Source organism: Monopterus albus, unplaced genomic scaffold (genome assembly GCF_001952655.1).
Source record: "Monopterus albus unplaced genomic scaffold, M_albus_1.0 scaffold9.1, whole genome shotgun sequence".
NCBI classification, from domain to species: Eukaryota; Metazoa; Chordata; class Actinopteri; order Synbranchiformes; family Synbranchidae; genus Monopterus; species Monopterus albus.
This window is the reverse complement of record NW_018127889.1, coordinates 1,729,798-1,746,588: the sequence shown is the minus strand read 5'-3', so window position 1 is coordinate 1,746,588 and position 16,791 is coordinate 1,729,798. Positions and strand designations below refer to the sequence as shown.

Here is a 16,791-nt window from a genome sequence, read left to right as displayed (position 1 = left end):
CTCCATATTGTTTTCTAATTTCCTAAAACCTTTCTTCACTTTTCCTCTCTTTTCAGGAGTGCAGAAAGCCGCCCTTATCATTTCTTTGGCCAGTTTTGACAAACTAAAGCCAGAAAAGACATTTTTAAAGTCTGACCACCTTAGACATATAATCAAACCAAATACCAAGAGGAACACTTTAACTTCAACTTTTTAATAAATCTTTGGTTGTTTGGAGCAGTTGTTCAAATATAACATGTCATTAGCTTACATTAATTGAATGAAAGATGATTTCCAGCTAAAATGCATACTGTATATTAACTATGAAATAAAGAGGTGTATGTTTCTAGAGAGGTGTTGGTTTACAGCAACTGGAAAATGAAATCTGAAGCAACATTTGATGTAAACATGTCGTGTTGTAGGTGATGTAAAAACAAAACAAAACAAAAAATGTTGGAAATGTCAAAATGTGACTTACATGCTTCCTGTGGCTGAGCTGCTGTCTGTGGGTAAGGAGCCGTTGGAGTGCTCCATCTGGGCCAGCCTGAGAAAGATGACATCATCAGTGACTAAAACTAAATTAACAGCCAAAACTGAAACACTGTCATCATCTCATTAAAATGTAGAACATCAGTATCTAAAAATGAAGATCTCACTGCCACAGTAGCACACCAGTGAAAATGTAAAGAAATTACAACTTTACACAGGTGCACGTACAGTACAGTACGTTCTAGTATACAGTGGCAAGAAAACGTATGTGAACCCTTGAGTTAATGACCTCAAAGAAGCTAACTGGAGTCAGGTGTTAGCATACCTGGAGTATTGTTAAGAAAACGAGTTTGGAGGTGTGGACTAGAGCTACTTTGACTAATAAAAACTACTCAAACCTTTTGAGTTTGCTCCACACAAGAAGAATATGCTCATGTGAGCCATGTCTTGCCAGAAAGAGCTATTAGAGGATCTACAATCAAGAATTGTTGTTGCATAAAGCTGGAAAAGGGTTATAAAGTGATTTCAGTGACTTTAAAAATTCACCATTCTACAGTTAGGCAAACAATCCTAGGTAGGCTACTCTAGCAAGAAGTGGGCGCCCAGTCAAAATGATCCCAAGAGCACAATGAAGACTCATCAATGAGGTAAAGAAACAACCTTGAGTGACAGCCAAAGATTTGAAGGCGTCATTGGAACTGGATAACATCTGTGGTCATGAGTCTATAGTACATAACACATTGAACAAACAGGGTGTCTATGGCAGGACACCACGAAGGTTTACCGCTGCTTAGTAAAAAGAACATTGATAAATGTCTGACGTTTGTGAAAAAGCACACTGCCAAAAGCAGCCAAAGCAGTTCTGCAGGAAGAATGGGCTAAAATTCCTCCTGAATGATGTGCAGGTCTGATCCACAGCTACCGGAAGTGCCTGGTTGAGGTTATTGCTGCCAAAGGGGGGTCAACCACTTATTAATTCCAGGGGTTCACTTACTTTTTCCACTACCATTTTGAATGTTGAATGAGTGTCTTTAATACAAACATGAAAGATCAGAATTTTTTTGTGGTGTTCTTTTAGGCACGTTATATTCATCAGTGCTCTTGACTTAGATGAAGATCAGATCACATTTTATGACAAATTAATGCAGAAAACCTTGAAATTTCAAAAGGTTCACGTACTTTTTCTTGCCACTGTATGTGTGCACACCCAGATTCTTCCAAGGGGTAAGACAGGATTTGTGCAAATGTGATACTTGTGGATGTAAACATCCAGACTTATCTTAATATCAAGCGTGGCAGCTTTTCAATCTCACTGCAGCAGAACATTATTTGGTTATGTTGGTAAAGATTAGCTGCAGCTCACACACCGTGTACATGGGTGTGTTGATGTATGATGCAGGATCATTTGAAGTGAAAACAGCCATCAGACTGATCTGTTACAACTCTGATCTCAGAAGCAAACCTGTAATGTCACCAGCCAAAGTGGTGGGTGGCTGTGTGTTTTTGGAGTTCACTCACAGAGCAGACTTTGATAGTCATCTGACATTTAATATATGTGAACACTGCTGATCACAAAATAAAAAGCAGACAACATTGTAAAGTGTATTTTATGAATGTCAGATCTAATATACATGTAATGCTTTCCATTAATGCACATATTAAACGGATCAGGCTGACCTTCATTATTCTATATTTAAAATTACACTGAACGTTTGTGGAACATTTGTTTATACAGATCACTGGTCATGAGAGAAAGCCAGATATTGCTGACTGGGTTTCTCAGAGGCTCTGGTGCTGTTTGAGGGAAAATGGGAGAAAAACATTTTTGCTTCTCTTATTTGTCATTGCAAAATAACATTTTCACTACAAACATAAAGGCAAAAGGCTTATTTTTGTCTCCATTTATTGGGAAACATGCTTTCCCCTTGCTGTTATGTCTTTGTAATGTCTCGGCTCAACAGAGCCAGTTCAGTTCCCCAAAATAAAATTATCTGCGTTCCTTGACATTAATAGAAGGTGCTTTGTTTGTGTTTGATTTGGAGGTGAAAGAATGCGACATTTCTTCCTTACAATGTCTGCACTACATAGACCTCTTATGATAATGAATAGTTTTTGGCTCTTATTTAACCATTTTGTTTACTTTAAATTACAAATACACATTTTACATTTCTGATGAAATTATTACATAGCATAATGCAGTGTTTCCCATCATGCAATATCCCCTGTAGCTTCTTTTCCATTTATTTCCATCTTTTAAAATCACCGTACAGAGATTTGATTTGGTTGTCATGTCAGCGGTTTTTGTTGTCATCTGTTGCCTAGCAATGCACCTTGCGTACAGAGTAAAGGCAAGTGCAACCTGCACTGTGGAAATAACACATTCAAAATCGTGATATTCCTTCAAAAAGGATCTGCAACTATAAAAAATATTGGGGGTTTTTTGTAGTGAATTATCAAAAACCTGCAAAAACAGTGGTAATGCCCTTTAAACCTGGGTTTCTCGGCCTATCATGGGGCTGTTATTTAATCTGCAACATTTACATGTAGTAAGCAGTTCCCTTTAAAAGTGTGTGCTTTGTGGCATCTGAGATGAGGAGATGATGACCACAGAATGAAGTGCGTACCTGCTGGCATACTGTTCTATCCTGGAATGGGTGTCATCATGAGAGAGCTGGGGTGTCTGCGACAGCCTGGAAATGAATGGGGTAATGGAGATGAATTCAGCATGCTCATACACCCTCATTAAGACAGGGAGATCTAACAGGCGCATGCACAAACTCAGACACACAACCCTTCACAAGCATCACATAGAAAACAACTCTGATGATCCTAGAAAGAGAAACAAGAGAGTGGGGTGATCTATGTAGCGTTTGGATGGTTTTGGCAGCCATTGCTGGGAGGAGCAACTAAATGCTAGTTGGATGCTTTAAAGAGAAGAAGGCAGCGCTAAGACAGTGGGTGAGTGTTTTGGCTGCATGTGTAGCCAGTGGCTCAGGCAGTCAGACAACATGCAGTGCAGTCATGGCTTGGCTGGTGTGAGGTCGTAAGAGGAAGTGAGTGAGGAGACAAGGGTGTAAAGGGAGTGTCAGTTAAAGGCATTCCAGTCTGGAGACAAGGCGCTGTTGCTGGTGGTGTGGATACTCACTCATACTGCTCCGGACACATGCTGATGAGGGTGATGGGGCTGTAAGAGAAACGAAAGGGAGGAAGGTAGGGAAGGTAGGGAAGGAGGGAGGGGAGTAAAGGTACCACAAAACATTTCAAGGTCAAATCACTCAGTGGGTTAGAAACAAAAACACAGCAGGTGGAGGAAGAACTGGAAGGAAGAGTCTGTCCAGCAGCTGAGCGGCCAGACTCAACACAGAGGAAAGGGAGGTAAATCAGCCACCTGTATATATAAATATATATACACACAGCATATGTGGTTGAGATTATCCCCTGTGATCTTCTCTAAAGCCTGATGCAAAACAGACCTGTGACACAGAAAATCTGTAGGCTGACGAATTTGAAAAGGCAAAACGAGCAAGTGGACCTGTCACAATATGCCCAGAGAGAGTGTGTGTGTGCGTGTGTGTGTGTGTGTGAAAGCTCACACAGAACATGGTTGAGTCTATCTGCTGACTTTGCTGTCACACATAATTCACTAAATTGGTTTTACAATTTTTTTTCTACAGAATGATACGACTCAATCATTCCTTTCTCTCATTTATTTCCTACAGGATTTACAGAAATACTACACCCAAAACATACAGACAGTAGAACCTGCTTTTGAGCCTTATGTTATAAAATTAGAACTAGAGCCCATGCAGTGGGAACTGAGATACAGAGACATGTCTCCTCAGAAGGTTTCTAGGTTTCTAGTCTGTTGTCACTGCTGTTATTCTTATTGATGCAGAGCATCAATTATTTTTTGTAAACAAATGGGACACCTCACACCTTGGAGGGAGCTGGCTAAAAATAGGCAAGATAACAGTTGAGGTTAACACTCTTTAGCCTCGTACTTTTGTTCCCACATTAAAGCAGGGAGATTCAGAGAGAGACATGTGGCACAGTGCTTACGTTTCTCACAGGAGGGCTGCCAATGTAGTCGCACTTCTGTAGCTGGGAGGAGAATTCAGAAAGGAGCAGGGGATTCAGACTGAAGAGGAATTTTAAAAAAAGAGAGAGTGAGAGAAAGAGAGAAATCGAGGTCGGCAGGGCAGACTAAGCCAGAGCTGGAGCCACAGCATTTGACAAGCTTCCGCCAACGTATTTGCCAGAAGGGACAGTGAGTGTGCTCTTTTTGTTTTTTCAGGAGAGTGATGTCAGTTTTCATCTTTGCCAAAAATTTATAGCTTTGTAGATTCTAGATCAGGGGTAGGCATTCCCAGTCCTCGAGTGCTGCTGCTCTGCTTGTTTTCTCACTATCCCTACCCTACCGACTGCTGATTACCTGGATCAGGTGTATTCAGTCAATCAAAAGGTGGAAGATACCATCTTTTGTTTTGTGTGAAAGGTTAAAGAAAACTCTATCTGGTTCATTGTGCTGTGGCAGTAACTCAGTTACTAGTAACTAGTAGTAACCCAGTTAGCACTGCTTCTCTCTGCTCCTCACCCTGTCATGCAGTTTCTCTGTTAGGGGTAAAAGACCATCTCTATGTGCTGACACCTCTACCTGTCTGTCAGGAAGACAGCTGAAGGACTGAAAGGTACAAGTGTGCATGTGTGAGTGAGTGTAAGATACAAAAACAACTTTGATGACATGCTGATATAAAAACAACTGTAAAAATCTGTTTCTTGCACTGAGCTACACCAACTAATGAACAGAAGGCTAAAGAGGAACATTTTTTCCTATGGCTGCATCAAACTAATTTTAAGACTTAAAAAAAGATCCATTAATGTTCAAATTCACATTCAAATCTGTTAACCTCTCTGCAAAACCTAATGCGGCAGAAACTCGTCTGCCCGATCTCATCACGTCAAGTGAAAAGCTAAAACAAACACCGAGTGGGAAACCATTAGCAGGTTCCCCCCCCCCATGTTATCAAATATAGCTGTGACAAATCAAAAATCCTATGTGGTGTGAAATTAAGCAAAGATATAAGTGGGAGCCGAGAGTAGGTGGTGTTTTGCTCTCTCAAGGTGGAGAGAAACTGAGTGGGTGTGGAATAAAAAAATGGAAATGATGAAACAAGAGTGGAAAGGAGAGAGGCAGTGAGTGAGTGCATTAGAGAGGGCAATTATACAGCAGACAGTCTAATGTTCTCTTCTGCCGCTATAGCACGTTAAAAATAACAACTGAGAAGTTCGTTTTGTTAAGATGAGTAATGAAGCCTGACAAGAGCATGAAAGGGGTTTGGGGGGATATTTTAAAAATAAAATCTCTTAATTTTGCTTGACATTGTACACAAAAAGATAAACCTATTTCTCCGATATGATACTCAGGATGATGTTAGTAGTATGCTAGTGGTTTGCCAACAAAGTTGAAAAATTGGGAGCAATCATATTCTTATTACAACCAACACAGCAGCAAATGCTAATGATGATTTACCTAATCTGAATAATACCTCTTTTTAAGCAGGAACTAGACCTTGTTCCTGTTACAAAAAAATCCATTTCAATTTAGGTCACGGTATTTATTTTAGTGACACGAATATGGCGAGAGCCCATAAACTGTGAGAGTATACTGTAGGTCTTAAATTAATGTGATTTGCTAAGCATTTCTTAATGCTGTTCATACATCTAAGCCAGATCAATATAGACAACTGAAAAGCTAAAAACTGCACACAGGCTTCTTTCTGTACACAAAACTGTCTGATAGCACGCACAAGCTTGCGGCTGCACGTGGCTAGTCCGCAGAATGTTGGGAGGCCTAATGCAGCAAAAGAAATGAGGAAAAGATGACCATGAAATAGCCCTAAATTTCTCTGAGTCTCCATTCCCTTCTGCCATATCCTTAAAAAAATCTCCACATTTCGACACCATCCCTCCGCCTGTTAGAGGCATTTATCAGGCAGGCAGCTCTGGAGGAGTCATTAGTCAGAGTGGAAGGGAAGTGAGAATGGAGTGAGGTGGGAGGTGAGGAGAAGGATGAGCAAGGATGGGAGGGAAGAACAAGGAAATGCAATCGATCTGAGAGGAGACTGGATTCAACTGGATGTTAGTGAAAATCTTATCGCAAGGAAAAAAAAACTGGGGAGTCACTGTGTGTGCACGCATGAACATCCTTGAAAGTTTTTGGGGCTTAAAAAAAATGCTAAACTACTTTGTTCTGAAGTAAGAAAGCATAAGTGGGGAATCGGAATGTGACATTAGGAGTGACTAAATAATGGTATGTTCCACAAAACATAAAAATGCTGACAGGTGGGAAAAAAGTGGGCGATAGATCAAATATGGAAAAAACACAAAAACGAGTGAGTGTGACAGTTTCAAAGCACAAGGGGGCAAGCAGGCTGGCATTCAAAGAGGGCCACAGCTCTGGAGAGGAGGATGAGGCACCCATGTGAGGAATCTGCATAAGGTGGGCCTATTTAAACAGCTCTCTGGGGGGATTTACAGCTGGTTTAAACAGGCACATAAATCAGATGTTGTCACTGTGGCCAGTGCTGCAGGCTGAAGATCTACAGTGCAGCAACAGCTCCTGGTAAAGACTGGGCCAACGGGTAAATAAACACATAAACCGAGTGGGAAATTATACTCCCCATAAATTGTAGCACTTGGTGCATGAGTGTGTGCTGAGTGACACACATGAAACTTTTCATAATCTGTGACCTGAGGAGAGTTATGACAAAGAGAGAGATAGGACAGTAAGGTGCATTTAAAGAGACAATCCATCTATTCTACATGTCAAAGTCAGTTTAGTAATTATGTGAATTACAGCTCAGGTGTGAAAACGGTTGTGTGCCTTTGTGTCCTCTGAGAGGATTTGTTAAGTCTAAGAACATTAATGAGTGGAATCATCTTGATCCAAAGACTCAAATGTTGTAAATGAAAGCCTGCATTACAGACTGGCAGCATGGACATCAGCGAAGCCAGGGGGGTGGCCCGAGATGGCACCAGTCTAAATGTGATGCTTGTTGGTATAATGAATGAAAAATGAAAAACAATGACAAATTGTTGCCTTAAATACAACTAACATTTTTCTTTATAATTGACACTAGTCAAATTAGTTTTATGTTATAACATGCATGCAGCATGATACTGTATTTGCATTCATTTCTCCAACTGTGTTATTGTGGAGTAGGTTACTAGGCATGTGTGTGTCTGTCCCAACCTCAGTGGGAGGGGAAAACAAGAAGACGGAGCACAACCAACGTCAGCTGAAGAAAGAACTGTGTGCCTCATGTTTACACAGAATAAACAATTAGATTCTTAATAATGTGTTGTTCATTATTTCATAGAGCTAGGGGTTTAATTTAATTTTTACATTATGTGCCACCCCTCTCTGAGTCTGTGTCCCAGCCTGGCCACCAGACCAAAATTTTCTAGATCCACCCAGAGCATGGAGTTTGAGAGATGTGGTGAGCTGCGAGTTTTTAACAAAAGACAGCATCGAGATGCATTTTGGGAAGCTTAGGTTCCAAGGTTTTGGAAGCTTGAATCAGGATATCTCAACCTCTGCAGTATCAATCATGGCCCCTTTTGTTTATTGGTCTCTTACAAAAAAAGTACCATTTGAAAACTTAAGCATTTAAGCTTTTTGAGTTACAGTGAAATTAAAAACCTGACTGTTAACTTATGATTTGCAGCAGCTAGTAGAGCAGCAGAAAGTGTGTGCTCAGATGTCAGTGGGCAAAAACTTGATGTTTCCAAAAGAGAGCGATTATGCTTTCATTTATTTATACCTTCCTCACTCTTAATCTGCTTTAACAGCACATGAGGGAGGTGTGGGACAGCTGTCATCTAGAACTCACTAGGGCTCCATATGCCGTTTTCACTAAGCCACACCCACAAAATTTAGATTTAAATCCCTCTCATCATTAAACCTTGACCACACATGATGTTTCACCCACAAATACATGACATTACTGAAGCTATAGATGTATTAGCGACACTTTCTGACATCAAGTAACCTTAGGACAGCTGAGAGGGCTCGCGAGCTTTGACAGACATAAAACTAAACAAAGGGGGTCCTAGTTTTGGTGCCATTAATGTGTCAACACTGATTTGTAATGAAGAGTTTATTATATCTGATTTCAGAAAGACTGTGTTACTTACGTTTCCATGTTGTCGCCCTCTAGAACTGTCTGGACCGGTAGGTAGCCTAACCGAGGATGCTTGGCAAAGTACTTCTTTGATCGGAACTTGTTCTTCAGCACTTTGGTGAAATCGCGCATGTCCTCGCCTGATGTTGTCTACAACAGAAACAGAGAGAGTGAGTGTGTGGTGTTATTGATCGCATTGTGTGTGAGTTTATGTATTTCCACAGTGTCTTGTTCACACATAAGGAGCATGCATTATGTGTGGAAGAGAATGGGGTTTTGTTAATTAGATACTTAAAGGTGTTCCTCCTGCAGAAGTGATTTCTGCCTTGCAAGCAAACAACAAATTACAACAATAGCCTGGCTGGGAGGCAAGGAAATCCCTTTGCAGAGGATTCAGAGAAGTACGACTGATCTCACAGACAGACACACACACACACACAAAGGCAAATACGTAACTCTCACAGCTGATAGATATGCGTAAATGAATAGGCTATTGACTTCACTTGGCTTATTGACTAATCCATGCAATTTAAGATGGCAGCCTGAGCAAACCAACAGCAATTACAAAACAATTCTGGGAAACAGAAGGAATAATTTGTGCACCTTTATATATTTGTGTTTCTATGCATATATGTTTTAATGTAGGATCTTTTCCTGTGTGGCTTAACAAACATGTTTCTTTTCTTTTTTGCCTTTAATTATATAGTAACAATGTAGATAAAGACAGGAAAAAATTATAAAGAGAGAGAGAAAAGAGGAGACATGGCAGGCAACAAAGGCCTCCAGCTGGAACTGCAATGGCTACTTTACAGTCTGTCCGAACCACAAGGCCACCAGAACGCCCCCCAATGTGCTGAGATAGCCAGAAAATGTTTAATTTAAACAAAATGACACCAGACACATGAATCACACTTGAACCCAAACATCATCTCCACTTATGAAAGGTAAAACCACTGAAAATTACAGTAATCAATACAGCACAGCACCAAATTTGTCTTCTTCGATATCACCAACAAATCTCCTTGGAAGTAGGAAAAGGCCACTCCCATAAAAATCTACACCTAAAAAACAATAAAGCAATATAGTAGCTATAAAATAAACAGTACAACAAAGATAAGACAACAAATCTTATTAAATGACTGCCTTGAATCTCTCAAACCCGACGATCCATCTGTAACTCTCGGCAAAATCGGGTTTTATAGAATAATTGTTCCACATGGATGTGATATTTTCAAAGGTGTAAAACCAAAATGCAATTTGGTTTGAGCATGGGGAGAAGGGCAAATACAATTATGTATGATACTGATATTTTTTGAGGCAACAAAGAGAAACAAAAAAAAAACAACCTTGCACTTCAATAGTGTTGAATACAGAAGTTAATTCAAATGAGATTTCATTTAATTTCCCTGTGGCTGGAATTACAGATTTAAAATTTTGTATTTAATTTATTATACTTTATTAATCCCATGGGGAAATATCTTACTGTCAGTTGCTGCCTGGCCACCAGGGGCAACTAGGGGTTCAGTGTCTTGCCCAGCGAGACCAGGAATCAAACCACTAACCTTCCAATTTTGAGACGACTGCTCGGATTTGGGTCTTAGATACTGTACATCTAACAGCTTGGAACAACTAGATTTGTGTGATTTTCTACCAGTCTTACAGTATGTGGCAGTTCAGTAAAGCTGTATTAAGTTGGATGTGCAGTGTTTGTAAACAGCATCATACCACACCTCTAAGTTGGACTGAAGTCGAAGGATTTCAAGGTCTTTCTTACTTTTGTTCTACAGCCATCTTAGCATTTATCTGCATTTATGCTTTAGGTGATTGTCCGTAAAGAACATAAGCAGCTGCACCAGTCTAATGTTTGGCACTGTAAAGCAAGCTGTCCCCTATAATTTGCTTGTCTTTGGCTCCATTCACTGCTCTCCTTAGCTTCACACATCTTTTAGCTTTTGTGCTGAAAAAGCCTGCAGACCAGTATAATACTGTCACAGCCTTTCATTAAAGAAGTGATAAGTTGTGAATATCTTTTGGCAGACACAGAGATTAACACTGTGGCTGAAAAGTTCAAAATATTCATTGAATCAGAACATAAAATCTTTTGTCCTGTGCTCTGTTTTTCACAGATTACTGTCCATCTAGCAAGTTTCATCAACACAGTCCTTGAGCTGTTGATCTCATCTAAAGTCAGTCTTGTTTGGCTTCTCAGGTCAGCTGGAATGACTAGCTCTAAGTGAATAAAGATGCATCTACTGGTACCTAAAAGATACAACCAAATATCTAGATGTACCGTAGATACATCGTTTGAAAACACACCTAATAAACTGATCAGTGAAATAAACCCTGAATAAACGCACAAAACATTTTAAGACAGGACACAACAAAATGTTGAAGTCTCTGTTTACGTCTTCCTTTCAGATCATTCTGATGATCAGTAAACTCTGGAGTGACCAACATACCCTATAGCCAAGTAATATCCTCCTCAGTAATATCAACATTTCAAGTGTTTGGTTTCTGAAGCTGAAAATAAGATCATGTTTATTCTAAGTCATGGCAAGTTGCTGCATGTTAGCTCAGGGAAGAATGATTGCCCCCCACAGCTAATCCTCCAAAGTCAATTTGTGCCCCATTTGCAAAACTGAAGAAACAAATTAAAAGAAATGAAAAATGTCTCCACTCAAGTCACATAAAGTTTGATGTTAAGCAATGCTGAAACAAGTTGTGTGATCCTAATCGAGAAAAAGTGCAATGCTCGATTTCACCAGGCTCTCCCTTTTCTAATATTCTTCTCTCTGTGCAGCAGTAAAGTGAAATGTTGCTTTCTGGCAGAAATTATAAAAAGACCTCAGTGAGCCATGAGCATTTTATCATTTGCTCATGTAAATCAAAATGAAGCCAGTGGTCTCCCGGCAAGGTTGCATGGGAAGGGGGACGTACAGGCCAGGGCTAGGAGCAATGTCCACTTGTATTAACCACAGTGTAGGTATATAAATCTGTTCACACAGTCACAAGTAAGGGGATGCACCTCTTAGCAGGAATTCAGACTTAGTACAGTAAAAAGCAGCTCCCTGCTGTTTTTTTATGCAAGGGGCTATGGTGAGGGGTTCCCCTGTATGTGTGTGGTCAACACAGCACCTTTGCCAGATGATGTCATCATCCAGTGCAGCAAAAGCTGAACCAGATCAAACTTTTTTTTGCTGCACACGGCTGCGTTGTTTTGCCGGAGGCCCCTGTGATGCAGGTGGTGGCTGCAGTGAACACAAACCCCCATTGAAATGAATGGAGAAGGTTTTTTTCCACAGCTTTGAAAGTGGGCTTTTGTGGACAAAAAAGCAAGTACCCAGCATGAAGCACCTTTACAACTGCACTTTATGGTCAAAAGCCTCAGGAACTCACCAATCCAATAAACCCAGTACTAACCTTGTCGAGATGTGATCCATATTAAGTATTGTTCCTTTGTCAATATCATTAAAAAATTCAGTATTTTATTCATTTAGTCATGGTGTGCAGCCACAGCATGTCTGGTGAAATATCATCCAACATAAAAATGATTTCTAATCTGGAATTTTGTAATTATGGAGGATCAGCAATGTATTTGGACATTAGTACAAAAACTGAAACTTGGGGTATCTGTGCTGCTGTAATTGTTAAAATAAAAAATCCTGAGAGCACAAAAAATTATAAGCATGAATACTCAAGGGTTGAAGAATGAGTCACTGGTTTATTTGACATTTGGAGAAGAATAGTTTTAATGAAAGATACAACAGGGGGCTGGTAGGAGGTAACCAAAGTCTGAAAGTGTGAATGTGTGTGTTTTCATTAAATGGATGAGTAGAATGTGTAAGCCTGTGGAACAGAGATATGAAATGAGCTATTGAACAACATGTGTATGAGTGAGAGAGTGTGCGTGTGTGTGTGTGTGTGTGTGCTACTCCCTTACTGGTGTGCAGTACTCCACCATGGGGTAGTTGAGCTTGTGGCCTTTGGCGGTGCGCCCAGAGAAGAAGCAGCTCTGACACACATCGTAGTTGAAATGCTTCAGACTGCGATACCTGGAGTGAGAGAGGAGAGGTAAGGAGAAAGGCAGGTGAAAAGGGGATCCGTTGAGATGAGAAATAGTGGCTCTAGATGTCACTTTCATGTCCTCGGGGTATGTTGTGTGCGTGTGTGTGTGCATGCACACATGAGCAAGCACGCTTGTAGCAACAACATGATTCATCTTCACATTCTCCTGAGGAACTGTCACACAAACCTCCACGTGCAAGCGTTCACACACACACACACACACACTCAAACCCTCGTCAATATGTTAACACTGTGACAGACAGTTGGATTTCCACCAAAACACAACAAGGTGACAACGACTGTCAGGATGTTACTGTAGCCAGGAGGGCATTTAACAGCTAAATTGAGACACGAGCCATTCAGACATAATAGCTTAAGTCTTTTATCTTTCTCTCCTCTTTGGCTCTCCCAAGGTTAGTTGACTGATGAGCTATGAAAGAGAGCCATATATCAAAGGATGGAAAAGCACACACAACACCGTCAAGCTAAGTGTGCCATTATATATCGACACTGAACATATTACAACAAAGAGGGGGTGTTAATTCATCTTCACAGCAGGAGGTGCTACAGTAAGATGGCCCTTAATTAAAGCATTTATTCACAAACAACTTTTAATTATGAAAACTGTAGTGTCAGGTTTCTGAGGCGACATCCTGTTAAGCCTTAAAAAGTACTTTTTTATTTAAGAAAAAAACTTTTATGCAAGATTCTGGCATTCTGGGGCAACTGTGGTTCCGTGGGTAGAGCACTTGTCTCCCAATCGGAGGTTTGAATCTCAGTGCCTGCAGCCCACGTGTCGAAGTGTGCTCGGGCAAGACGCTGAACCCCCCCCCCCCGTTGCCCCCGATGGTTAGAGCCATCGGTTGAGGTGGTGCCGCAGATGGCTGCCATCGGTTCTGTACCAGAAACAAATTCCTTGTGTGTAACATACTTGGCCAATAAAGGTGTTTGTTATCATATATTTGTCTTATTATGATTTGAAATATGTTAAAAATGCTGTTCTTAATATTGCTATATCGATCTCAACCATATCACATGACTAACAGGAAATATAGTTCAGGGAACAGTTGTATATTCTGAAAAGGTGAGTATTCAATTCTCCCAACCAAACCTAATAAAAGCAAACAGCATGAGCAAAGAATTTTATAGGCATCAAAACAAAAACTGAGAAATAAAACTGAACTAGGAAATTGCAAATCACAGTGCTTGCAGGTCCAATATTGCAAGTATCTAAATGTACATGCATAGAGTGAGATTGCTTGAAACAAGGTGCATGCAGCTCAGTGGCTTGTTAACTATCCCACAGTTCAGTTTTTGGATGATCTCATAAACCATGTTTAAAAAAACAGCTTTAAAAAAATGCTCCTTACAAAAAAAATAAAAATCTGCTAGTAACACAGCTGGTGTCAGGTCTCAAGATCAGACAGAATGCCTGCATTGCATTTTCCTTCCTCCTTCTCTCTGCCTCTCTGTCATTCCCTCTCATCGATCAATGACAGAGCCGGGGTGACGTGTGCTTCGTCAAATGTCTGTGTTTCTCTTTCTGCTTGCAAAGCAAGGGGACAATCCTGCCACCTGACTTCACTTGGCATGGTGTTACCCTTGTCTTCAGCTGCAGTAAAAATCTTTCTTTGCTAGAATGGTCAGTGAAAAACTGAGTTTTATGATAAAAGCAATGCACATCTTTCTTTACCTTTATACTGCACACGTGTAATTATGAGGACCCAGCTGAAACAAAGGGTGTGTGATTGTCAGTCCTGCACAGTATCAGAGGGCGGTCTGTTATGGAGTGTGAATTTTGTGAATGTGGCGGTGTAGTGTATGTTTGTGTGTCTTGTTGTTTATGACTGTGCGTGTACTGTAATGTATGTTTCATTGCAAACCTCAGGATGGTATTTAGTCGGTGGGGTATCAGCTGCTGACATTTAGATAAATGCCTGCCCTCCAGAGCAGATCTGCCCTTTATGCTCAACCAGGAGCGAATGACGGAGAACAGTGCCACATTCGGTATATGTGTATGAATGTGTTTGTATCTGGCCTGTTACATGTTAGAGACTCATCACCACTTGATTTTATGTGTGTTCCACAAGTGCTGAATTAAATGGTAAACCTGAGTAAATGTGTGGGTTTACCTGAAGCCAACAATGGGACACTCCTTGCAGATGTTACACTTGGCCTGATGTTTCGCCGTCTCTGCAGCAGCAACTCTGTGCAGGACAGGAAGCCAAACCATAGACTGAGGCTCCAAACGCATCCAATCAATAAACTGCCTGGGCTCCAGCTCCACCTTGTTAGTCACCTAGGGATAAAAGAGGTGGAGCCAAGAGTTAAATCAAAAATGCAGGAACCATATGAAGTTTACAGTTTCTGTAAAATGTGGGGAAGACCAAAGAGATCGAAGAAAGCTCAAACACGCCTCTACTTCCTCCGCAAACTGAGAATGTCCTACCCACCCTCGTGTGCTCTTTCTACCAGGGCACCATTGAGAGCGTCATCACTGGCTGCATCACTGTGTGGTACGGAGGCTGTACTGCCTCCTGCAGAAGGACTCTGCAACACATAGAGAATACAGCCACCAAGATCATCGGTGCCCCTCTGCCTTCCCTCATGGACATTTTTAACACCCGCCTCACCCGCAGAGCCATCAGCATTGCTGATGACACCTCCCACCCCGTACACTCCCACTTCAAACTCCTGCCTTCAGGGAGAAGGTATCGGAGTCTTCAGGCCCACTCCACCAGACTTACAAACAGCTTCATCTACCAGGTTGTGAGGATGCTGAACGCTGTCCATTACCTCCCCCCCTCTGCCCCCTGCCCCTGGACTGTGACCCACCACAGAACATAAAAAAATATAAAAAGACTACCTCTGCTGTTTTGCACAAACCTAGTACATTCCCCCTTCTTGTTATATTACATGTAAATCTGCGGCTGACTGTTTTTACCGTCTTATCTGCTGCTGTTGGGTCATTTGCACTACTGTCTGTATGCATCTCAGTCTCAACCATCTGACAATATTCTTGTTATTATTTGCACAGGGTTCGAGTCATAGCCTATTAGGTTGTACCGTTTAGTTTTATCCTAATCACTTTGATTTAGTTTTCTTATTCTTTTCAGTCTATTTTTACTCTACTTTATTCTATTTTAGTTTCCTAAATGTGATGGCATTCAATACTAGGTGAGAGAGAAACGGTATTTTGATTTTCTGTATGTCCTGCACATATAGTGAATTGACAATAAAAATATTTGATCTTGAAAAGTTAAACAAACAGGGCTGATAAACTGTAAATGCACTTTGTGACATGACAGAGAAATGTGCACAATATCATTCCCAGAAATGAAGAACAGGCTGCAACTCCCTGCTTGATCCTTAATGCCTAGACAAATGTAAGATAACTATAGAGTAGATATTAAATTGATGACTCCCTCAGGGGCATTCTGGCCTCGAATTGTGAACTACAACTAAATAACTTTTACGAGCTCCTTATTCATGTTTATTGGTTGAAATATCTTACATTAAACTGATTGATTTTTACACCTTCACTGCCCTTGTCCTACACAGCCTATAGTTAGCTAACAGCCATATTGCATGTGTGCAAGCTGCTATGAAAAACACCACACATTCCTACTCTTAGCTGTGGCTCTAAACCTTTGGAAGTGTAATTACCTCCGGTAAGGTGGAGGTAATGTTTTTACCCCCATTTGTTGGTAAACACAGCATAACAGGAAGTAACATAACATAACAAAACAACAACAAAACAAGCCTCCACTTTCCAACACATGTCGCTTTAAATTCAACCTATAAACAAAAATTATTTTAATACAGCAATGCTCACAAAATATATTTTAACACAAATGTTGTTCAACTGCAGATTATAACAAGCCCTTCACTGGAAAAGCCAACACGGGGTGAGAAGATTTGACATGCTGTTGTTAGCTAAACAAATCAAAGACGACCTTTCCATCATCCCTGACACACAAAAGGGCAGCAAATGCTGCAAAGGGCTGAATACATTTGTAGGAAGAAATAATCAAAAGGAGGAGAACGTCTGTGTGTGTGTGTTCTCCTGATTCTT

The 16,791-nt window shown here is 40.7% G+C and overlaps 1 protein-coding gene across 5 annotated transcripts in view; it reads right to left on the bottom strand.

Annotated features, from left to right (window-relative positions):
• The window catches only part of utrn (utrophin), a 160,206-nt gene that overhangs the window by 16,344 nt on the left and 127,071 nt on the right, over positions 1 to 16,791 (bottom strand). For 4 of the 5 annotated variants that reach the window (XM_020589235.1, XM_020589218.1, XM_020589228.1 and 1 more), the window contains 6 exons: positions 14,849 to 15,015; positions 12,592 to 12,703; positions 8,665 to 8,801; positions 3,614 to 3,652; positions 3,093 to 3,158; positions 458 to 523 (listed from right to left, as the gene is read on the bottom strand). In XM_020589235.1, coding sequence (XP_020444891.1) covers positions 458 to 523; positions 3,093 to 3,158; positions 3,614 to 3,652; positions 8,665 to 8,801; positions 12,592 to 12,703; positions 14,849 to 15,015 — 587 coding nt within the window. The remainder of the gene's footprint in view (positions 1 to 457; positions 524 to 3,092; positions 3,159 to 3,613; positions 3,653 to 8,664; positions 8,802 to 12,591; positions 12,704 to 14,848; positions 15,016 to 16,791) is intronic. The other variant, XM_020589213.1, reaches the window with a different exon arrangement.